We start from the raw sequence: 16,917 nt of genomic DNA, 5'->3' as shown, positions 1-16,917 counted from the left end.
CTGACAACATTTATGTCACAACTGTAATGCATTTAATAAGCTTCTCATTTGAATTATTAATGTACAGATCCCCCCAAAGTATTTTTGTGTTATAAACCCCATAATTTATCTAAGTACAAGCTGCAAGTTCGTAAATACAGCATTAAGAAGGTGGCTATTGCATAGCTGCTTTAACAAAATATCTTTTGTGGGTAAGATATATAGGCTTATTTGGAGAGGATTTAGCTGCTGGAGAAGGGCTTCTCAAGGAAGTTATATGATGCTTAGCTGCAGCAGACAGGGAATATAATTTCATAGTTTGTCCTGCATGTCAGTAGGAATCAGTTTGACCTGACTGTGCTGTCTGATCTGAGCATCTCTTCAGCTCATTGTTCACCAGAGGCAGATTTATAAAACATCTGTACAGGAACGAGGCTGGAAGTGACACTTTGAGAGGAGAGCTGGATTAACAACTGCTGTGCCAGAACTGCAGAGGAGGCAGTGGGAATGCATGGCCTGAGAGGGATGAGGGATCTTTCCCTTCCCAGGGCTCACAGTGACAGTGCCTGTGCTGGGCAGGGCAGCAGTGACACGGGGACACTGCTGGTGGCTCACAGCCAGGCCAGCTCTGCCCTGGGTAACACAGCAGGGATGCACTGCTGCAGCCAGGGAATGCTGAGGCTCTGAGCTGTGCACAGAAGTGTTTTCCATCCACTGTAATCTATGCCCGGGGTCAGGTGGAAAAGTCGAGCCCTCAGTGAGAGCTGTTTGGGGCATCTCCAAGTGCAAAGATTGTTTGTGGGTCCCTGTGTGTGACATACACAGGCAAAGTGCAGAAAATATCTGTAAACTGCAAGAGGCATGTGAACCGTGCCCTTCTCAAGAACACTTGCTGACTGTTTATTGCTGACTGACTCTGCAGATTAAATTTGCATGAACAGCAAAAAGGAGTGTGATGGGAGGGAACTTAACCTCACAGAAACTCAGCAGCCAACACTTGGGATGTTTGAATTACATCTGAATCAAGCTCTTGATTAAATCTTAGCAATGTCAAAAGCTCAAAGCAGCAATTTGAATTGATGTCACTATTTTCCCCCCTCATGTTGCTAAATTATCTGTTGCAATGTGCAGTGCATCCGTGTCAGTACATTAAATTTGCACGCAAAGAGGGGAGATTAGGCAATAAAGCCACAGGACAAACAGTGTGGAGTCAGGCATATCTCCTTGGCTTCGTTCACTATTGGGTGTTTTTAAAAAGTGTTTCCAAATCTGAGTAAAACTGATTCCAGATGTGCTCATCTGAAGGATATAAAAATCACGCTAGCACCAAGATTTATCTGAATTCTGCATTGTACCTGAAGAGATAACTAGTCCCATCTTAAATACAGAAGTGCTATAAACAATAAAAAGGCCACAGGCAAAGGTTTTAGTGCTTCAATCCCGTTAGCATCCTTTCTTCCCACGTATTTCAGACTGATGTAGTTGGAGAATTCCTCTGAGGCTGCAGCACACTGGATCAGAGGGGCCTGGTAGGAGGTGGGTCGCTTGTCGGGGCTGTCGGGGCTGGAGCCGTCCGTGGGCCGCTCCCCGATGTAGAGGAGGCTGCGCTCCTGCGTGTCCTGCTCCGTTTTGAACAGCTCGTACTCGGTGTGGGGCAGCTTGATGCCCAGAGCCAAGCAGCCGTTCGTGGCTGTGATATCCTGCTCCACGCCGGCGCTCCAGGAGCCCTGCAGCCCGCAGCTCCCGGCTTCCGAGGAGTTGAGCATCAGCACCGTCACCTGGTCCATGGGCGTCACCCGGGCCCGGGTGACCTTAAAAGCCAGCTCGGTGCCGCCGCGCACCTTGGAGGAGGGGATGCCCTGGCTGTAGTGCCCGGAGGCGTAGATGGTGAACGTGGGCTGCCTGCAGAGCGGGTCGGAGTAGTGGTAGTAGTGCCCTTCCCAGGTGTGGTTGTTGCCGTGGAATGTGAAGTACCTGGTGAGGAAGAGCACGGCCGGGCGCACCTCGCAGTGGGTGCTGACCCAGCTGCCGCTGAGCTGCATGGGCAGCGCGGCTCGGGCGGGCAGGATCGGGGGGTGATGCTCATCGGCCCTGGAGATGATCCCGCACGCCGGGCAGGGGTGCACGTGGTGCTGCAGGAGACAGAAAATAACCGTTCTGCAACTGGGAAGCATAAAAATAAAAAACCCTTCCAGAATATTTCAAAAGCTGCGACTCCCCTCGGCCGCAGCAGGGTGCGAGCTGCGGGGAGCTTGGCAGGGCCGCCGAGCAGATTAAGGGATAAAGCGCTGCCCTGCTCTTTGCTATTCTGGTAGCCGAAGGACACCGCGCTGTGCCCTGCTGAGGACAGCCCGGGAGGAGCCCGGGGCAAGGGCAGAGCCGCTGCCAGGACGGGGAGCGCTCCCTGGGGACATCGGGGTGCTCCCATCAGGTTTCCATGGAGAGCCGGGTGAGGATGAGGGCGCCGGGCGGTGCCAGAACAGAACCACGCCGCAGCTTTTGGCAATGAAGCCGAGGTGACACCTGGCCGGGGAGAGCTCTGCGGCTGCAGCACCTCCAGCACAGCCCAAGGTGTTCTGCCTCCCCTGGCCCCGTTCCTGCCCCTGGTCCCACATCCAGGGGTGCGGGGCAGGACCGGGATAAGCCGGGAAGGAGGCAGGGTTTCCCAGCAGCCAGAACAGGGGAAGGAAACTCAGGCACCCTGTGCAGAAGGAGGCCCTGACCTTCCCTTCCCCGCCGGGGCAGAGCTCTGAGTCAAACCAGCCCTGCCCTGATCCGCTGCCAGCAGGGGTTTTGTGTAGCTTGGAAATTTTTCTTGTACTTCATATATCACAACTGATTTATTTTTAAATAAGCAGGGTTGGAACATTATATAATTTTCTAGAACACGAGCTAATCTTTACTGAACTGTCATAGGCAAGAAGGTTAAATAACTCAGTAGTTAACTGTAGGGTGGGTAATTTACATGCAAGTTGATTGGAGTCTACTGTAATTTAGTCATTTTCAGCTTGCTTTACTGCTACTGTCACAGTAATGAGTGCTGACAGTACACAGTACATTATGGCTAAATAATCCCAGAAGTTGGCAAATATATATGCTCTCCTTAGGCAGGAAATTCTTTGATAATGAAAGGTAATTTGGGGAGAATAGGTTTCTTTAAAACAGATATAAATTTAAGGGGGAAAGAGTGATATTTTCAAAAAGAGAGTTAAAAAATAATTTCTGCCATACCTGTGTAACTCGCTAGCACTGGCAAATGGATGTCAGTTCACAGAAAATAAAAAAAAAAATTAAAAAAGAAAAATCCTGTGCCCAATAAAATTATCACTGTGGACATAGAGCCAAAACCCTTACTTGCTTAAACCAGTCGTGTGAAGTTATTTCTAATGTATGGCAGCTTCTAATTATGGCCAAGTGGTGACATCATGTGCGGGTCCATTGGAGAGCTGTTGGCTGATTAATTACAGGGCTGCATTCAGAGAGTGAATTTCAGTATCTTTAGGTTTGGTTTTAAATTAACTTTTAAAAGTGTTTATGTTTACCATCTGGTTTTGCTCATATATATGGTTTTGGCCCAAGATAATACAAGTTTAACCAATTTGAGAATGTTACTTTTGAGAGGGAGAGGAGTGTTGCTCTGTGTTTTTCGAAGTTCAGTTGGTGTGGTTCAAGGTGTGGGGAAATGCTGCCCCAAAATAATTTTTTTTTCTTTTATTTTCTTTCTATCTGAAAAAGTTCAGAGAGATTTTTTCACCATCATATTTCTGATTTGATCAGCTTCAATTCGGATGGAAAGCTGCTTTCGTGGGAATAAACTAAGTTGCTATAAACCAAAATAGAATAGAAGGCAACCAAAGTCTGCTGTTCAGTTTTATGTACATCAAAATGGAAGTCCTATGTAATAACATTATTGTATTGGGGACAAGTTCCTGTGCTACTGGCATTGCAGCAAGGGCTGAAGAGCTAAAGGCAGATCCCTTGTTCCCCTCAGCCGGGAGCACACCCCAAGGAGCAAGGAGAGGGCAGAGCAAATGAAGGGCAGAGCAGACGGGCTCTAACAATGTGCAGCCTGAAGCCTTCACTGACTTTGGTGCTGGAGACAAGGAAAATGCATTTCCTCGGAAAACACGGCCAAACAAAAGCTGGTAGCTCCAGGCCCATGTCAGGGCAGCCTTGTTTCCCGTGTTGCTTTGCTGAGGCAGAGGGTGAGCCCCACGTGCCCCAGGTTCCCACCCCACCTCACCCGCGTGTCCTTAGGACTGCGGGGGCCCAGTGCCGCAAGGAGCGGCTGGAACAGGCAGGGAACTGCTGGCCAAGCCCTGACACAGCGAGGAGGGGACTGTGCAAAGGCCTCATCCTTACCAGGGCGCTCTGCAAGGGGCGCTGGTAGCCGGTGGGGCGGTAGTGCAGCCTCTCGGCCCAGTCCGTGTGGATGTCCCCCAGGTAGAGCTCCTCCACCACGCGGCTCCCGCTGTGCTGCGGCTGCAGCAGCGGCTGCAAGTGCCCCTCCACCCGCACCAGGCTCAGCTCGTGCATGGCGAAGCCCAGCGCCGCGGTGCAGTCGCGCTCGGTCTTGGCGCTCAGCACCTCGTACAGGGCTCCGGGAGCCCAGGAGCGCCCCGGGGGTAGGAACCCGCGGCAGCCCTCGCCTGAGGTCTGGTTGATCCGGGAGGCCACCTCCCGCATGGCCCTCGGGCTGTGGAACACGATGCCCACTTTGTGCAGGTGGTAGTCGGCCTCGGTGGCGCCGCGGGTGATCCAGGAGGCCTGGCGCAGCCGGAGCTTGCCCTTGATCACCAGCGAGTAGGAAGGGTCGCGGCAGGACGGGTCCCAGTAGTAGAACTGCAGGGCCTTGAAGAGCCGGTTGGTGTAGAAGAGGTAGGATCGGGTCAGGAACTCGGGCCCCGGCCGCACCTCACACCTGTGGGGAAGGCAGCGAGGTCTGGGGATGCGCTCCCAGTGGATGGCGGTGCCTTCCCAGGAGAAGGACGTGGCTTACCCAGGTATTAAGGGCGAGTTCCCAGGGATCTGGGGTGCCTTGAGATGGATGTTCCTTCCCAGGTTTGGGGTGCCTTCCCCGTGGTTTTAAGGGCGCATTGTCAGGGGAGAGGGGCAGGTTCCCAGGGTCTGGGAGTGCCTTCCCGGGGTTTGGGGCGCGTTCCCGGGCTCTGGGGGTGCCTCACCCGGGCTCTGGGGGTGTCTTACCCGGACTCTAGGGGCGCGTTCCCGAGCTCTAGGGGTGCCTTACCTGGGGTGTAGGGTGCCTTACCCGGGCCCTGGGGGTGCCTTACCCGGGCCCTGGGGGTGCCTTACCCGGGCCCTGGGGGTGCCTTACCCGGGGTGTAGGGTGCCTTACCCGGGGTGTGGGGATGCCTTACCCGGGGTGTGGGGATGCCTTACCCGGGCCCTGGGGGTGCCTTACCCGGGCTCTGGGGGTGCCTTACCCGGACTCTAGGGGCGCGTTCCCGAGCTCTAGGGGTGCCTTACCCGGGCTCTGGGGGTGCCTTACCCGGGGTGTGGGGGTGCCTTACCCGGGCCCTGGGGGTGCCTTACCCGGGTGTAGGGTGCCTTACCCGGGCCCTAGGGGTGCCTTACCCGGGCCCTGGGGGTGCCTTACCCGGGCCCTGGGGGTGCCTTACCCGGGCTCCGGGGGTGCCTTACCCGGTGGAGACCCAGCGCCCCTCCAGGCGGGGCGGCAGCCGCGCGGCGATCCCGGCGCTGTCCTGCAGGTGGCGCAGCTGCTGGCGGCAGGGCGGCTCCGCGGCCGCGCAGGCTGCGGGACACGGAGGGGCCGCGGGGTCAGCGCGGCCGGGGCAGCGCCGAGCGGAGCCCCCCGACCGCCGAGCCCCCGACAGTGCACGGACCCCGCTCAGCACCAAACCCTGAGCTAAGGACGCACGGGGTTTTAGTTCACTCAAGTTTTCCGATTTGAGTTTCATCTGAATCCAACTGGTTTTTAGATGAAATCTTCAAATAACAAGGAGCGCTCTTTGTTCGTGTTCTTCCCCTCTGATGCTATTGTTGAGGCAGTGGCTGGAACGGGGAATTACAGCATGGGAACGCTGGCCTCGCCTGTCGCCCGCCATAAGGACAGTAATTCTGTCACTTACCTCATTTCCCATAACAACGGATGTTATTGGCTTAGGGAATGTGTGAACACTCAGCTAAATCCTGAAGACCTTTGCATGCACGCACACATATGTACATATATTCCTATGCATTATTCACTCTCTGCTTAAGCTCTCCGTGGCACTCATTGCGGGCCTGCTTCTCTGAGAAACTCAGGATTTCCCTCTTCATGGCACCACGGAATGAGCTGTTGGTGAAGCTCCTCCCGAACCCCCACTGATTCTCTGTGGTATGACTGACCCTGGTTCCAGTGGAGCTCAGCCCAGCCAGGGCTTTACGAGCCCAGATGGGGTTTGTTTGCTCCAGCTGTACTTTGCATTTTACCCAGGAGTGCGCTGGACATTTTGAAGCCAACTTTTATTCACTCCATACCAGTGTTAGGACACAGGTTGCTTTCTAGCCCACTTATCAGCTGGAACAAAAGATCCAACATCTCTGTGTTGCCTTCCCACTGAATGAGGATGTGAAAGGTTTGCACATCCCGTGCTTCAGTCAAGGAAATGAACACACAGAGTCACAATATACAAGCTCTGGACCAAGTCAGGTAGGAGGAATTCAGTAATTAAATGTCTGCTGTGCAAGTCAGAGTCTCCTGGAGAAGGAGCCCCGCTAAAACCCTTCTAAAAGGAGAGGGAATCCCACTCAATAACTTCAGACTTTTATCTGATGGACAAATTCAGCCACTTCACTATGGTGCTGCCATTTGTGAAGGTTTTTCAGGGCACTTGAAATGTATTTGTGTAGACTTGAGCACACAAAGCCTGAACTACCACAAAAGGAATAAATACTTGGAAAGGGAAGCCCCCAGTGAAGCAGGAGAGCAGTACCCAAAGGCCAGGGAAACCAGCCTTGCATTTTCTGGTGCCTCACCCTGCACTGGAGTGTATGAAACAGCTGGAAAGTCACATTATTAGAGTTCAGGGCTCTTTTGGGAGCAGGCTCACAACTGCACTGCTCTCACCATCCTTAAGGGCTGGACAAGGTCAGCAGGCACAGCCAACTCCTTCACAATTGCTTGCGCTCGTGCTTCCTAAAATGCAGTTCCTGTGATTCATCTGAAAATGGAAAAATATGGGATGACAAAACCCACTGCTATTAGTTAAACCTCTAATTTGGCAGCTGCAGTGTGTGTGAGGCTGCCCCATGGGTGCCTATTTAGGAGAGCCATGAGGAGCTGGGGATCTGTATCCTCTCCCCAGCTCTGCCATGACTTTACTCTGTGGTCCTGTGTGCTCCCTACTCCCAGGGCTTTTTTTTAAACTCACACTCACAATATGCCAAGATTCATTTGACTGCCCTAAGAGGCCTAAACACTGGAGAGTCATCAGAACAAGGGCAGTCCAAACTGAACCACACTTCAAACAAACACAAAATTATTATCCTAGAGAATACAGTAAACTAAGAAATAACTGTATTTGTATTAGAGGTAATAATGGACATTAGGGTCAAATTTGCTCTTGCCCATAACCACAGAAAGACTCCAGAGGTATCAGTGCAGTCTATAGATACATAGAATGCAGCTATAAAATACACACAATATAACCCAGTGAAGTCACAAACTGAGCTCTGCGTGTGTTTATTGCAGCAGAAGCTTCAATATCTCGCTGAACCCTTCGTGCTACTCTTGGCAGAAGCACTAATAGTCTGCATTGTTTGGGAGCAGAGACACTTTGGCAATGCAAGCACTGCATTTTGACACATTCAATACAAAAGGGAATTTTTATAATCGGGACCAAACTTCATGGGGAAAAAAAAAAAAGCCTCCAGAATGTAAATATTTGACATGATGGGAATTCCTAGGGATTTTGTCTTACTTATTTGTGCACAAGACTCCAAGCTGGATGCATCCTCAAACCAAAAGCTATTGGCTTGTGTCCAAAATTTGTCGCTGCTTTTTTCTCTCTCAAATACTCCAGCCCCACCAGATCCAAACATCCTTTCAAGCTGGAAAAGTTTAGTCCCAGACCTAAAATCTGTAGTTAGAGCACCTCTCTATTCCAAGAGCAGCATAAAGTGGCTGTCACTCATATGTCACTCTGTTACTCAGCCCCTGGTAAAGCACATCAGAGCAGCTCCTCTTTCTTAAGAGAGACACAAATTAACTGCTCTATAGAGTTCTCAGGCAGGAGGAAGGAATTATTCACAATTCATCTTCAAGACAAAAATCCTCATTCATGGGAAACTCTAAAAAAATGCCCAACTGTGATCTCTCCCCTCTCTCGCTTTGCCATCCGTCTGTATCGATTAACCACAAGTGTTTCCAGAGAGCTCCCAGCACAGCCCTTAGACAAAACAGGGGCTTTTCCCAGCTTTCCATGTGTGCTGCATCCCAAAGAGCAGCCCAAAGCCTCGGAGCAGCACAAGCACCCAGGCAGGGAGTGGCAGAGCTGGGAACTGCTCGTCACCACCATCAGCACAAACCCAAGCAAGCCTGGAGCAAACAGCACCAGCAGCAGCTGCTGACCAACCATTCCAACCCTCACTTGTGTAAACCACTTCCAGGAAAATCAGATCCATGGCATCAAATTATCAAAAGGGCAGAACTGGAAATTCTCAAATTCTCCTCACTGTAAATTGTTGGTAAAATTAAGGTGGAAGATTTTGAGGCAACAGCCAAGCCTGGAAATGAGAGCCTTGTGCTACACAAGAGCTGTGTGCTCCAGATGCAGAGCCACTTCTCACTTCTAAAGGAAAAAACCATCAACCAAGAGAGAAATGCTGTCGTATTCCTCCTTGGAAACAAATCTTGTTTGTGCTCCCCCAAGCAGATTGACTCTGGAAAAAAGCAAAGTTGAGTCACACATCTGTTTCTTCATAAATGGAGGAGAAAATGCATATATTAGTTTGCAACAAATTAGTTACTGTGGATCAGCTCTTCTCCAGAGCTAGATTGTTTAATCTGTTACATGTTATTGCCTCCTATGGCCAGAATTTATCATTCCCATTTATAATTCTAATGTTTCAGTTAGTCACCCATTCGCAGGGATAAGATCAGGGCCTGAAGTCACGGAGCATTACACATTTCTTCATCTAGAGATGACATAAAACCTTTGATATTTTCTGAGAAATGTTCAGACTGGAAAGAAATAGGCGATAAGAAATGTATCAATGTATTTTGCATAAGTGAATTATACTTTTCCACACAGACTTCATTAACACAGCAAAACAGTGTTTCTTTAGCATTTTTCTCTCCTGAGAGCACACAGAATGGATGTGGGGTTAGCCACTGAAGGAATAAGCATTCTTTTAGGAGCAAACAAAATGGTTGTATTTAGCAAATCAATTTTTCTTGCATTTGTGTGGAGATTAAGTTAGTGGTGCCTTTAATTCACTCGGAAAAAGGCATTCTCAAGAGAACAGCTCTGTGGGAAGAGATAAATTTTATATTATAATATTATAAAGTTATAAAATTTAAATATAACCCACTGGGGATGGAAAAGTGTATCACAGCAGAACCTTGCATTTTGCCTATATGCAAACTGAACACAGTTCAGGACAGGACCTAAGCACACGCTTAAGTCTAATTGGTTGCAGTGAAACTTAAGCATGTGCTTGAAATTAAGCCAGTGCATGAGCATTTTTCCTGATTAGTAATGCCTCCCTGAACTGAAGCCAAAATGTGGTCAAGTGGTTGAGGGAGATGCCAGTGCTTTCACTGGAGCACTGTTTGGTTTCTGGAAAAGTATTTCTATTATTCATCCATTCTCTTATTTGTCTGTAAAATGGGTATATTCACATTTAGCTATTTCACCATTCTGGTGCTCAGTTCATGATATTCATAAAATGCTTTGAATTCTAAATTCTAACTGAGAACTAAATGTTTCTCAGTTATGCCCTCAGGGCTGGCACAGTAACTGTACTACCCATGAGCTATCATTGCAGAGCATCACCCTCAGTTTCCTCTGCACAGCTGAGCATAATCACACGTGAAATCCTGCAGACACTAAGAGGAAACTCAGCCGACTCCAAAATCCCAAGTAGTTTGGGATTTTAGAGAAGTTTCCAAAACATACTTTCACTACATACATTTAGCACAATGGCACATGAGCTCAGACATCCCATTCTATGGTTTTAGCCTGGCTTTGTTCTAAGGCTGTGAGCACTGCCTGATCTGTCTCATATCCAAAATTAAAATAGTGAAGGGCTTGTGGTGAGTTGCCTGGGGGTTTTAAAGGCACTAGAGAAGTAAATATTTTGCTCTTGGAATAATGGAATCATGTCTTTTTCTCGTTAAGTGTCAGGTCCAGCAACAGATGACAAGACAGATGGGATTTGTGGTAGGGAAGGGGAGGAAGGAGAAGTACCCCAAAGATCTTCTTCAGTATAAGCTACATTTAAATAAAATGGCTTCTTCAAACTGCCTCTCTGGCTGTTTACCCCAAAGACAACCAAGCATAACACTGCAAAGGGGATTCAAGGGCTTGATCCCAGTTTTACTGAAGTCTGTAAATGGCAAATATTTCATCTATATTCTTTAATGCAGATGAGTCAGAAACTCAACAGAAAAAACAGCCCATGGATGTGAAATTAATGCCACAGTGTTGTTATGGATGTATAGAGCACCCATGCAGGTTTTGGCAGCACCCTGAACCCCTGCACAGACATTTTATTAGTGGCTATCATGGCCATTTGTAATAGTGATGGCTAAGCATATTTTTTCCTGGAGTGCTTTGAAGAGCAGAACCAGTAATCAGCCATGGCTTGGCTATAAAATGTCAACCTCATTTCAAACGTCTAAATCACTCACATGGACCAAGAGTGCAGAGAGGACCACCCACCACATAATATTAACATAAATACAGCATTTACCCAAAGCAAAATGAGCAACTGGAACTGGCGGGAGTTGAGAGTAGAACAACAAAAATGATGAGGGGGTGGGAGGGATTGAGTTACAAAGGAAGATTAAAAGAGCAGAGTACATATAGCCTTTCTGAGCAAGATGGATATGATAACAGCCTATAAATATTCACAAAGCACAAACACCAAGGAAAGGAAGGAATTCCTTGCAGTGAATAAAAGGATTCTGTTGGGAGTGAATGAAGAGAGGAAAAACATGTGGCTTGTGTGGCAGAGTGAACTTCTCGAGGCACAATGTAGTAGGCAACCTAAGTCCACTTGCTTGGCAGGATTTGAGGGATTGAGCAAAGCATTAGTTCAGCAGGGAACAGCCCGCTCTTGGCAGGGAGCTGGCAGGATAATCTGAGTGGCCTTTCAGTCTCCCACTGCTATGGAGCTGTCCCAGTTCCCTGCTCCCACGGGGGACAGCTGCTCTCCTGTGTAAGCACATTGTTCACTGTCCTGCTCTGCAGAATCCCTGCCTGGCCTCCACGGGACTAGAAATGAAGGCTGGATGCACAAAGGCATTTAGGGATGTACAGACCTAAGCAACTGCAATAGATACTAAACTGCTGGACGCAGCTGGGAATCCCAGCAGGTCCCTGCCATGTCAAGTACTCACTGCTGAAAATCTAAGTCCAGGAAATTAGGTTATAAACCCACTAAAGCAAGAACAATCCTTTTGTTCTCTCTTTATTTAGCACCTAACACAACAGGACTCTTGGCACTGCTGCAAGGATACTGTTTATAGTAATAAAAATAGGATCTAATAGGATCTAATATTCTGAGGCTACTTGGCTCCTGCAAAGCCAAGGATGAGAAGGGCATTCAAAAGCAGTCATAGCAGAAGGCATCCTCAGGAAAAAAGCTCTGCAGAAAGGAGGGAAACTGATCCAGAGCCCACAGCAGCAATACACACACGTTTAACTTAGAGCCACCAGTGACCACAGAAAAAGGTTACTTGTTCAGCTGGAGCACAGAATTAAAGTTACTTCTAACATGTGTTTTGGGGTCTGGGTGTGGTTTCTAGATAGCCTGAAATTTCAGTCTACTGTTTTGCCTGTCCACATCAGCCAAGTTTTGATGTGTTCCAGTTCTCCTAAACTCTGCCGACAGATGCTAAAATCAGAGCTGACATTCAACCTACGTGCTGCATAATCTAATAGCAGGACTTGTGCTACTCAAAACTAACAAACTCTGGGAGCTTTTCTGCAGCAAAACCTTGCTGTCATTTATATTCTCATCTGTCTTTTCCAGGCTGCCTAACTGGGAAATATGTGGGTTTTTTTTTCTCTGAAAAGCTTTAAAAATAACATGTCATTGTGTTTTTGTATCAACAGGGGAGAGCCAAGCCATAACTTGCTTGTCCAGCACTTGTGGATTTAGTGAGGGTGTGAACAAGGTGAATCCAATTGTCTCAGTGGGGAGCTTGGTGTATACATTGATCCCAGAGTGCCAGGAGAAAGCTGCTTCCAAAGACCACAGTCTTGGAGTTAGACAAGGCCAAAATGTCACACATTTGTCAATGTTTCTTATTAACCCAGGAGAAACCATGGGGGACTTTTCCAGTGCTTGACATACGCTCAAGTTTAAAGCATTATTTTAAAATCTAAACTCAAGCAAATCTCTTCAAGCACTCTGTGGTGAGACTTCTCCTGTTGATTTATGTCCCCTCACACCAGCTCTAAGTAGAAGTTGCACCAATCCAAATATCTATTTAACAGTGCCACGGGAGCTGAGCTTCTTTGCAGCATTCAGTTTCAGCTGAATTCAAACCGTGATGATTCAATAAGCTATTCACTGAAAATGAGAAAACACCACTATGAAAGTCACAATTATCACACCATCACCCTGCTAAAACTCAAAAATAATGATGGATTTCAGCCCTCTTATCACTTAACACCCTGAAGCTCTGGAATTTCAAATAGATATCAGAGCTTCTTTTCTAAGACACAGAAACAGAACTTCTCTAATTTTGCATTTTAAACCATGAGATTTTTTAACTCCTTAAAGCAAAAAACCCCACAGATTGCAGCTTACTAACCCCTCAGATCTTACACAAATTAAAATGGGAAGATAAGGAGCTGTTCTATGAATCATATTTTCAGTTTCTGGCAGCACTCTTAGCCTACAGAAGAAGGGTTACACATTGAAATTCTCACGTTTTCACTGTCAGTTTCTTGGGATTATTATATCTGAGACACACCAACTTAAAATCAGGAAGTTTCTCTTTCATACCCTTATCTTCCTCAGCAAATGAGTAAGAAAACCAAAGCACTTGTGTAAGAGCATTGTATAGGTGCTTCCTAATTTTGAGGTTGATTTTAGCAGTGATTGTGTCTCACCCATGAAAGCTTTGTCTTTAGAGATGACATATGCTCTGTTGTGGGGAAACACAGGATCCCACTGAAAGCAAAACCTCCTTCCAAACTTTGTTCTGCCAGATGCAGCCTCCCCTAGCATTGGATTCCAGCTTTGGTTTTCTTCACAGCAATTTCTGGCTTTTGAAAATCTCCTTACTCAACAATTTGTGCTTGTGGGGAAAATATAGAAACCACACAATATTTTTTTCACTTGTGCTTTTTTTACCTCTGAGCTCTGTTTTTATCTATATCCATATACTCTGAAACGTGGCTAACCCTATAATTATTGAACAAATAGAGTCATATCACACAATCCAGCATAGCACATTAGTTGTTGATTTTTTTTTGGCCTGAGAAATGAAGAATAATAACCACCAACTGGGTAAAAAAAATTAGCTAAGTAAACATTAACCAAATAAATATTTGAACCAAAGACAATGATGTTGGTTTGGTAGTAAGAACAGATATATTATTGTGTAAATAGACACACATCTCTATGCTGAGTGTTGTACTATCACTTATGGGATTCTCTTGCAAATCTCTTAACTGAATGCAACTGGTGATCTTATTTTATCTCAACATTGTCACTTTCAAACTTAAAAATAAACATTGAAAGCAAGAATAGATCTTTTGTGTTAAAACCATGTAGGAGAAGCTACACATGAAAAATATCAGTGCAGTGTTATTGGAATGTACAGATTTTCATGAAAGCTTAGGTAAAACTCAGCAGGTCTCTGGGGACATTTCCAGGAATGAGTGATTCTTTTCTGGAGGAGACTCCAAAGTCAGATCCAGTTTCCTAACTGAAGTGGTTTTTCAACTAATTATGCACTGCTGTCATGCTCATGCTAATGTTCAGCCTTATGCAAAATGCAGAATGCCAGTCTTGCTCACAGTCAGCAAAGCTGGCTTTGATTTTAACGAGTTCTGGATCTGCCTTAGGTATTTAAACAGTTACTTTGAGGTTCAGTTTCTGTTCTTACTGAAATCAATGGAAATTCTTTCACTGACATCAGATGCAAGAAGCAGAGAGTTTAGGTTAGAGCAGACTAAGAGAAACTGCATAAGGATTTAAGAAAGAATTATTCTAATTAGACTTCAGTGAGTAAACTTACATAATGCAGTATAACAGATCCCTGAGCAGAGCAACTTGAGCTAGTTAGATACTTAGAGGATTCATATTTCTCAGCTTTATTTTGCAAACACATGACAAAGATCCCACATAAGGAGAGCAGGAAAGCAACTCTACAGAAGTGCCCTGCTCAGAGATTTCTTTCTATAGTCTGGTCCTTTACACTTAACGCAAGTAATGTCCAATAGCTCTCACTACACAGTTCTTTTGCCTTGATCACTAAACCCTGAGCTGGAGAGGCGAGCCAGTGTGGTATTTGCTGCCCAAAACCTCAGATGAGTGAACTAAGTGGTAGAAAGAGCAGTAGAAGCCAGGTGCCTGGATTTTCAGTGTCCAGACTGCACAGGGCCCTCAGGGACATCCTCCCATCCTTCCTTTCACCTGTCCCTTCTGTTCAGGAGTCTCAACCAAGGGTCTTCTCTGCACTTCCTAGGAAAATACTGTCTGAGGATGGAGGAGTCTCCCTCAGACTTTGCTCTTTGTCATAAACAGAAATAATTTTGTGTATTTTTCACAGCACAGTTGCCTTTGTTTTCCCATATGGTCTCTTAAGCCAGATCCTTTTCTTCTGAAACTGCTCCAAGAACCGTGGGGTTGAAAGATGCCTTTCTGAAAGAGAGCTGCAAAGATGCAGCTTGTGCTGCTCCGCGAGTCTGTCTGCACAGCTGGGGCTCACAATCACGTCCCTGGAGCAGGAGGCTACTTGTGAGGCTGTCCCTTGCCAGAGCAGGTGCTGCAGCCTCCCAAGGAGAATCCCCAGCTCCAGTGAAAATCACCGCTAAGCCTTTCCTGCCGCCAAACTCTGCTCGATGCTCTCCGTGCACCAAACGCGGGACAGGAGCGAGCTGCGGTGACAAAGGGCAGCTCAGCACCGGACCGCCAGCTCTTCTGGCACCCCTGCACGGCGCTCACTCCCTCGGAAAAGGCTCCAGGAGTTCTGTCCCCGCTCCCAATCGCGCAGCTCGGGGACAGCAACCCTGGGCTCCGCGGCGCTCCCTCCCGTCCCTGCCCCGGCGAGCGGCGCTGGGGCTGCGGAGCCCCCGGCAGCCCGCGGGCGCACGGCGCGGAAACCCTGCCCGGGCCGGTGGGCACCGAGGCTGAGGGAAACCCTGCCCGGGCCGGCGGGCACCGAGGCTGAGGGAAACCCTGCCCGGGCCGGCGGGCACCGAGGCTGAGGGAAACCCTGCCCGGGCCGGCGGGCACCGAGAGTGACCTGGGCAGGGAGCTCCGGGCGCCAGGTGCCTCTGCCCGGGCGGGGGCACCCCGGTATCCCCGTCCCGGCGCCGGCCACACCGCGACCCGCCGTGCGACTTCCTCTGGTCCCCTCGCCCCCTCCTCGCCGCTTCTTTGCACCCTCTTCGCACTCCCCTTGCATTTTCCTGCATCCTCCTGCCCAGTCCGCTGCGCTCTCCTCGCACACTTCTTGCACACTCCTTGCTGTCCCTCCGCACTCCCCATAAAGTCAGTCCCCTCGCATTCCAACCCCTGCACCCTCCTGCCCGCTCCTGCCCCTTCACCGTGCCCGGATGGGTGAGGGAGGTGACAGGGAACCTCATGAGAGACCTCGGATCCGCCACCCGCTCGCCCTCCCGTCCTCTCGCCGCGGGACGGTACCGGCCGACAGTGGCACCTACCTACGAGCAGCCCTGCGAGCCACCAGCACCGGACCATGGTGCCCGCTGTGTGTCCCGGCCAGAGGCGCGATCGCCGCCGGTGCCCGCGGATCTCAGCGGGGCGCGGCGCCCGGCGGTGCAGCCATGGGCCGCCTCCGGCGCTCCGGTGCCCGCGGCGGCGGCACCCCGGCTTCAGCCCGCAGGCGTCCTGCTCAGCCCGAGCCTTGCGAAGGGATAAAGGGGGGGCGAAAAAAGAAAAGTATATATTTTAAAATAAAGCACCGCAGCCCACCCCGCCTTCGCCGGGGAGCGCGTCCCCCCGGCTGCTGATGGCTTTAATGGAGCTTGGCAGCCACAGGTTCCCGCTGCCAGAAGAGGTGGAGACTCCGCCGCCTGCGCCCCACATGCGGCCGCGCACCGCACACGCGGGGGAGGAGGAGGAGGAGGAGAAGGAGGAGGAGAAGGAGAAGGGCAGTCCCGGCCCGGCACCACGGATCGAGGTGGGCGCCCGCCTCGGGACTGGCGCTTCTCCCTCAGGGAGCGGCCCCACCTCACCCGCCCTGCGGCCCTGGGGCTGCCCTGGCACCCGAGCTCTTGGAGGCCGTTGGGGAACGCGGGCCAGGTCTGCGCTGTGGGACGCCATGAGGGAATAGTCCCTCTGTCCCCACGCCATGAGGGGATCGTCTCGTCATCCCCACGCCATGAAGTGATCATTCCTCCATCCCCAAGCCATGAGAGGATCATCTCGTCAGCCCGGGGCCATGAGGGGATCGTCCCTCTATCCCCAAGCTATGAGGGGATCATCCCCATGCCCCACACCACGAGGGGATCATCCATGAGGGGATTGTCCCCACATCCCCACAGC

General features: G+C 49.5%; 1 protein-coding gene across 1 annotated transcript; it reads right to left on the bottom strand.

Annotated features, from left to right (window-relative positions):
* Positions 1–9: 9 nt before the first annotated feature.
* APCDD1L (APC down-regulated 1 like) lies at positions 10–16,466 on the bottom strand. The gene is made up of 4 exons (XM_063172584.1): positions 16,074–16,466; positions 5,641–5,752; positions 4,342–4,900; positions 10–2,111 (listed from the first exon to the last, which is right to left on the bottom strand). Exons 1-4 carry the CDS (start codon positions 16,108–16,110, stop codon positions 1,347–1,349), a joined length of 1,473 nt encoding a protein of 490 aa, XP_063028654.1. The 5' UTR covers positions 16,111–16,466; the 3' UTR covers positions 10–1,346.
* Positions 16,467–16,917: the final 451 nt, after the last annotated feature.

This window comes from Melospiza melodia, chromosome 19, assembly GCF_035770615.1.
Source record: "Melospiza melodia melodia isolate bMelMel2 chromosome 19, bMelMel2.pri, whole genome shotgun sequence".
Classification (NCBI taxonomy): domain Eukaryota; kingdom Metazoa; phylum Chordata; class Aves; order Passeriformes; family Passerellidae; genus Melospiza; species Melospiza melodia.
This window is presented reverse-complemented; position numbering and strand designations above follow the sequence as displayed.

Bases quoted from the DNA above. Each gene is read 5' to 3' on its own strand.
- APCDD1L (XM_063172584.1), bottom strand. From the start codon at position 16,110: ATGGTCCGGTGCTGGTGGCTCGCAGGGCTGCTCGTAG. The intron at 4,901-5,640 runs GTAAGGCACCCC...CCTTCCCCACAG, and splicing joins GGGCGCTGGGTCTCCACCGG to GTGTGAGGTGCGGCCGGGGC. The intron at 2,112-4,341 runs GTAAGGATGAGG...TGTCTCCTGCAG, and splicing joins GCCCCTTGCAGAGCGCCCTG to CACCACGTGCACCCCTGCCC.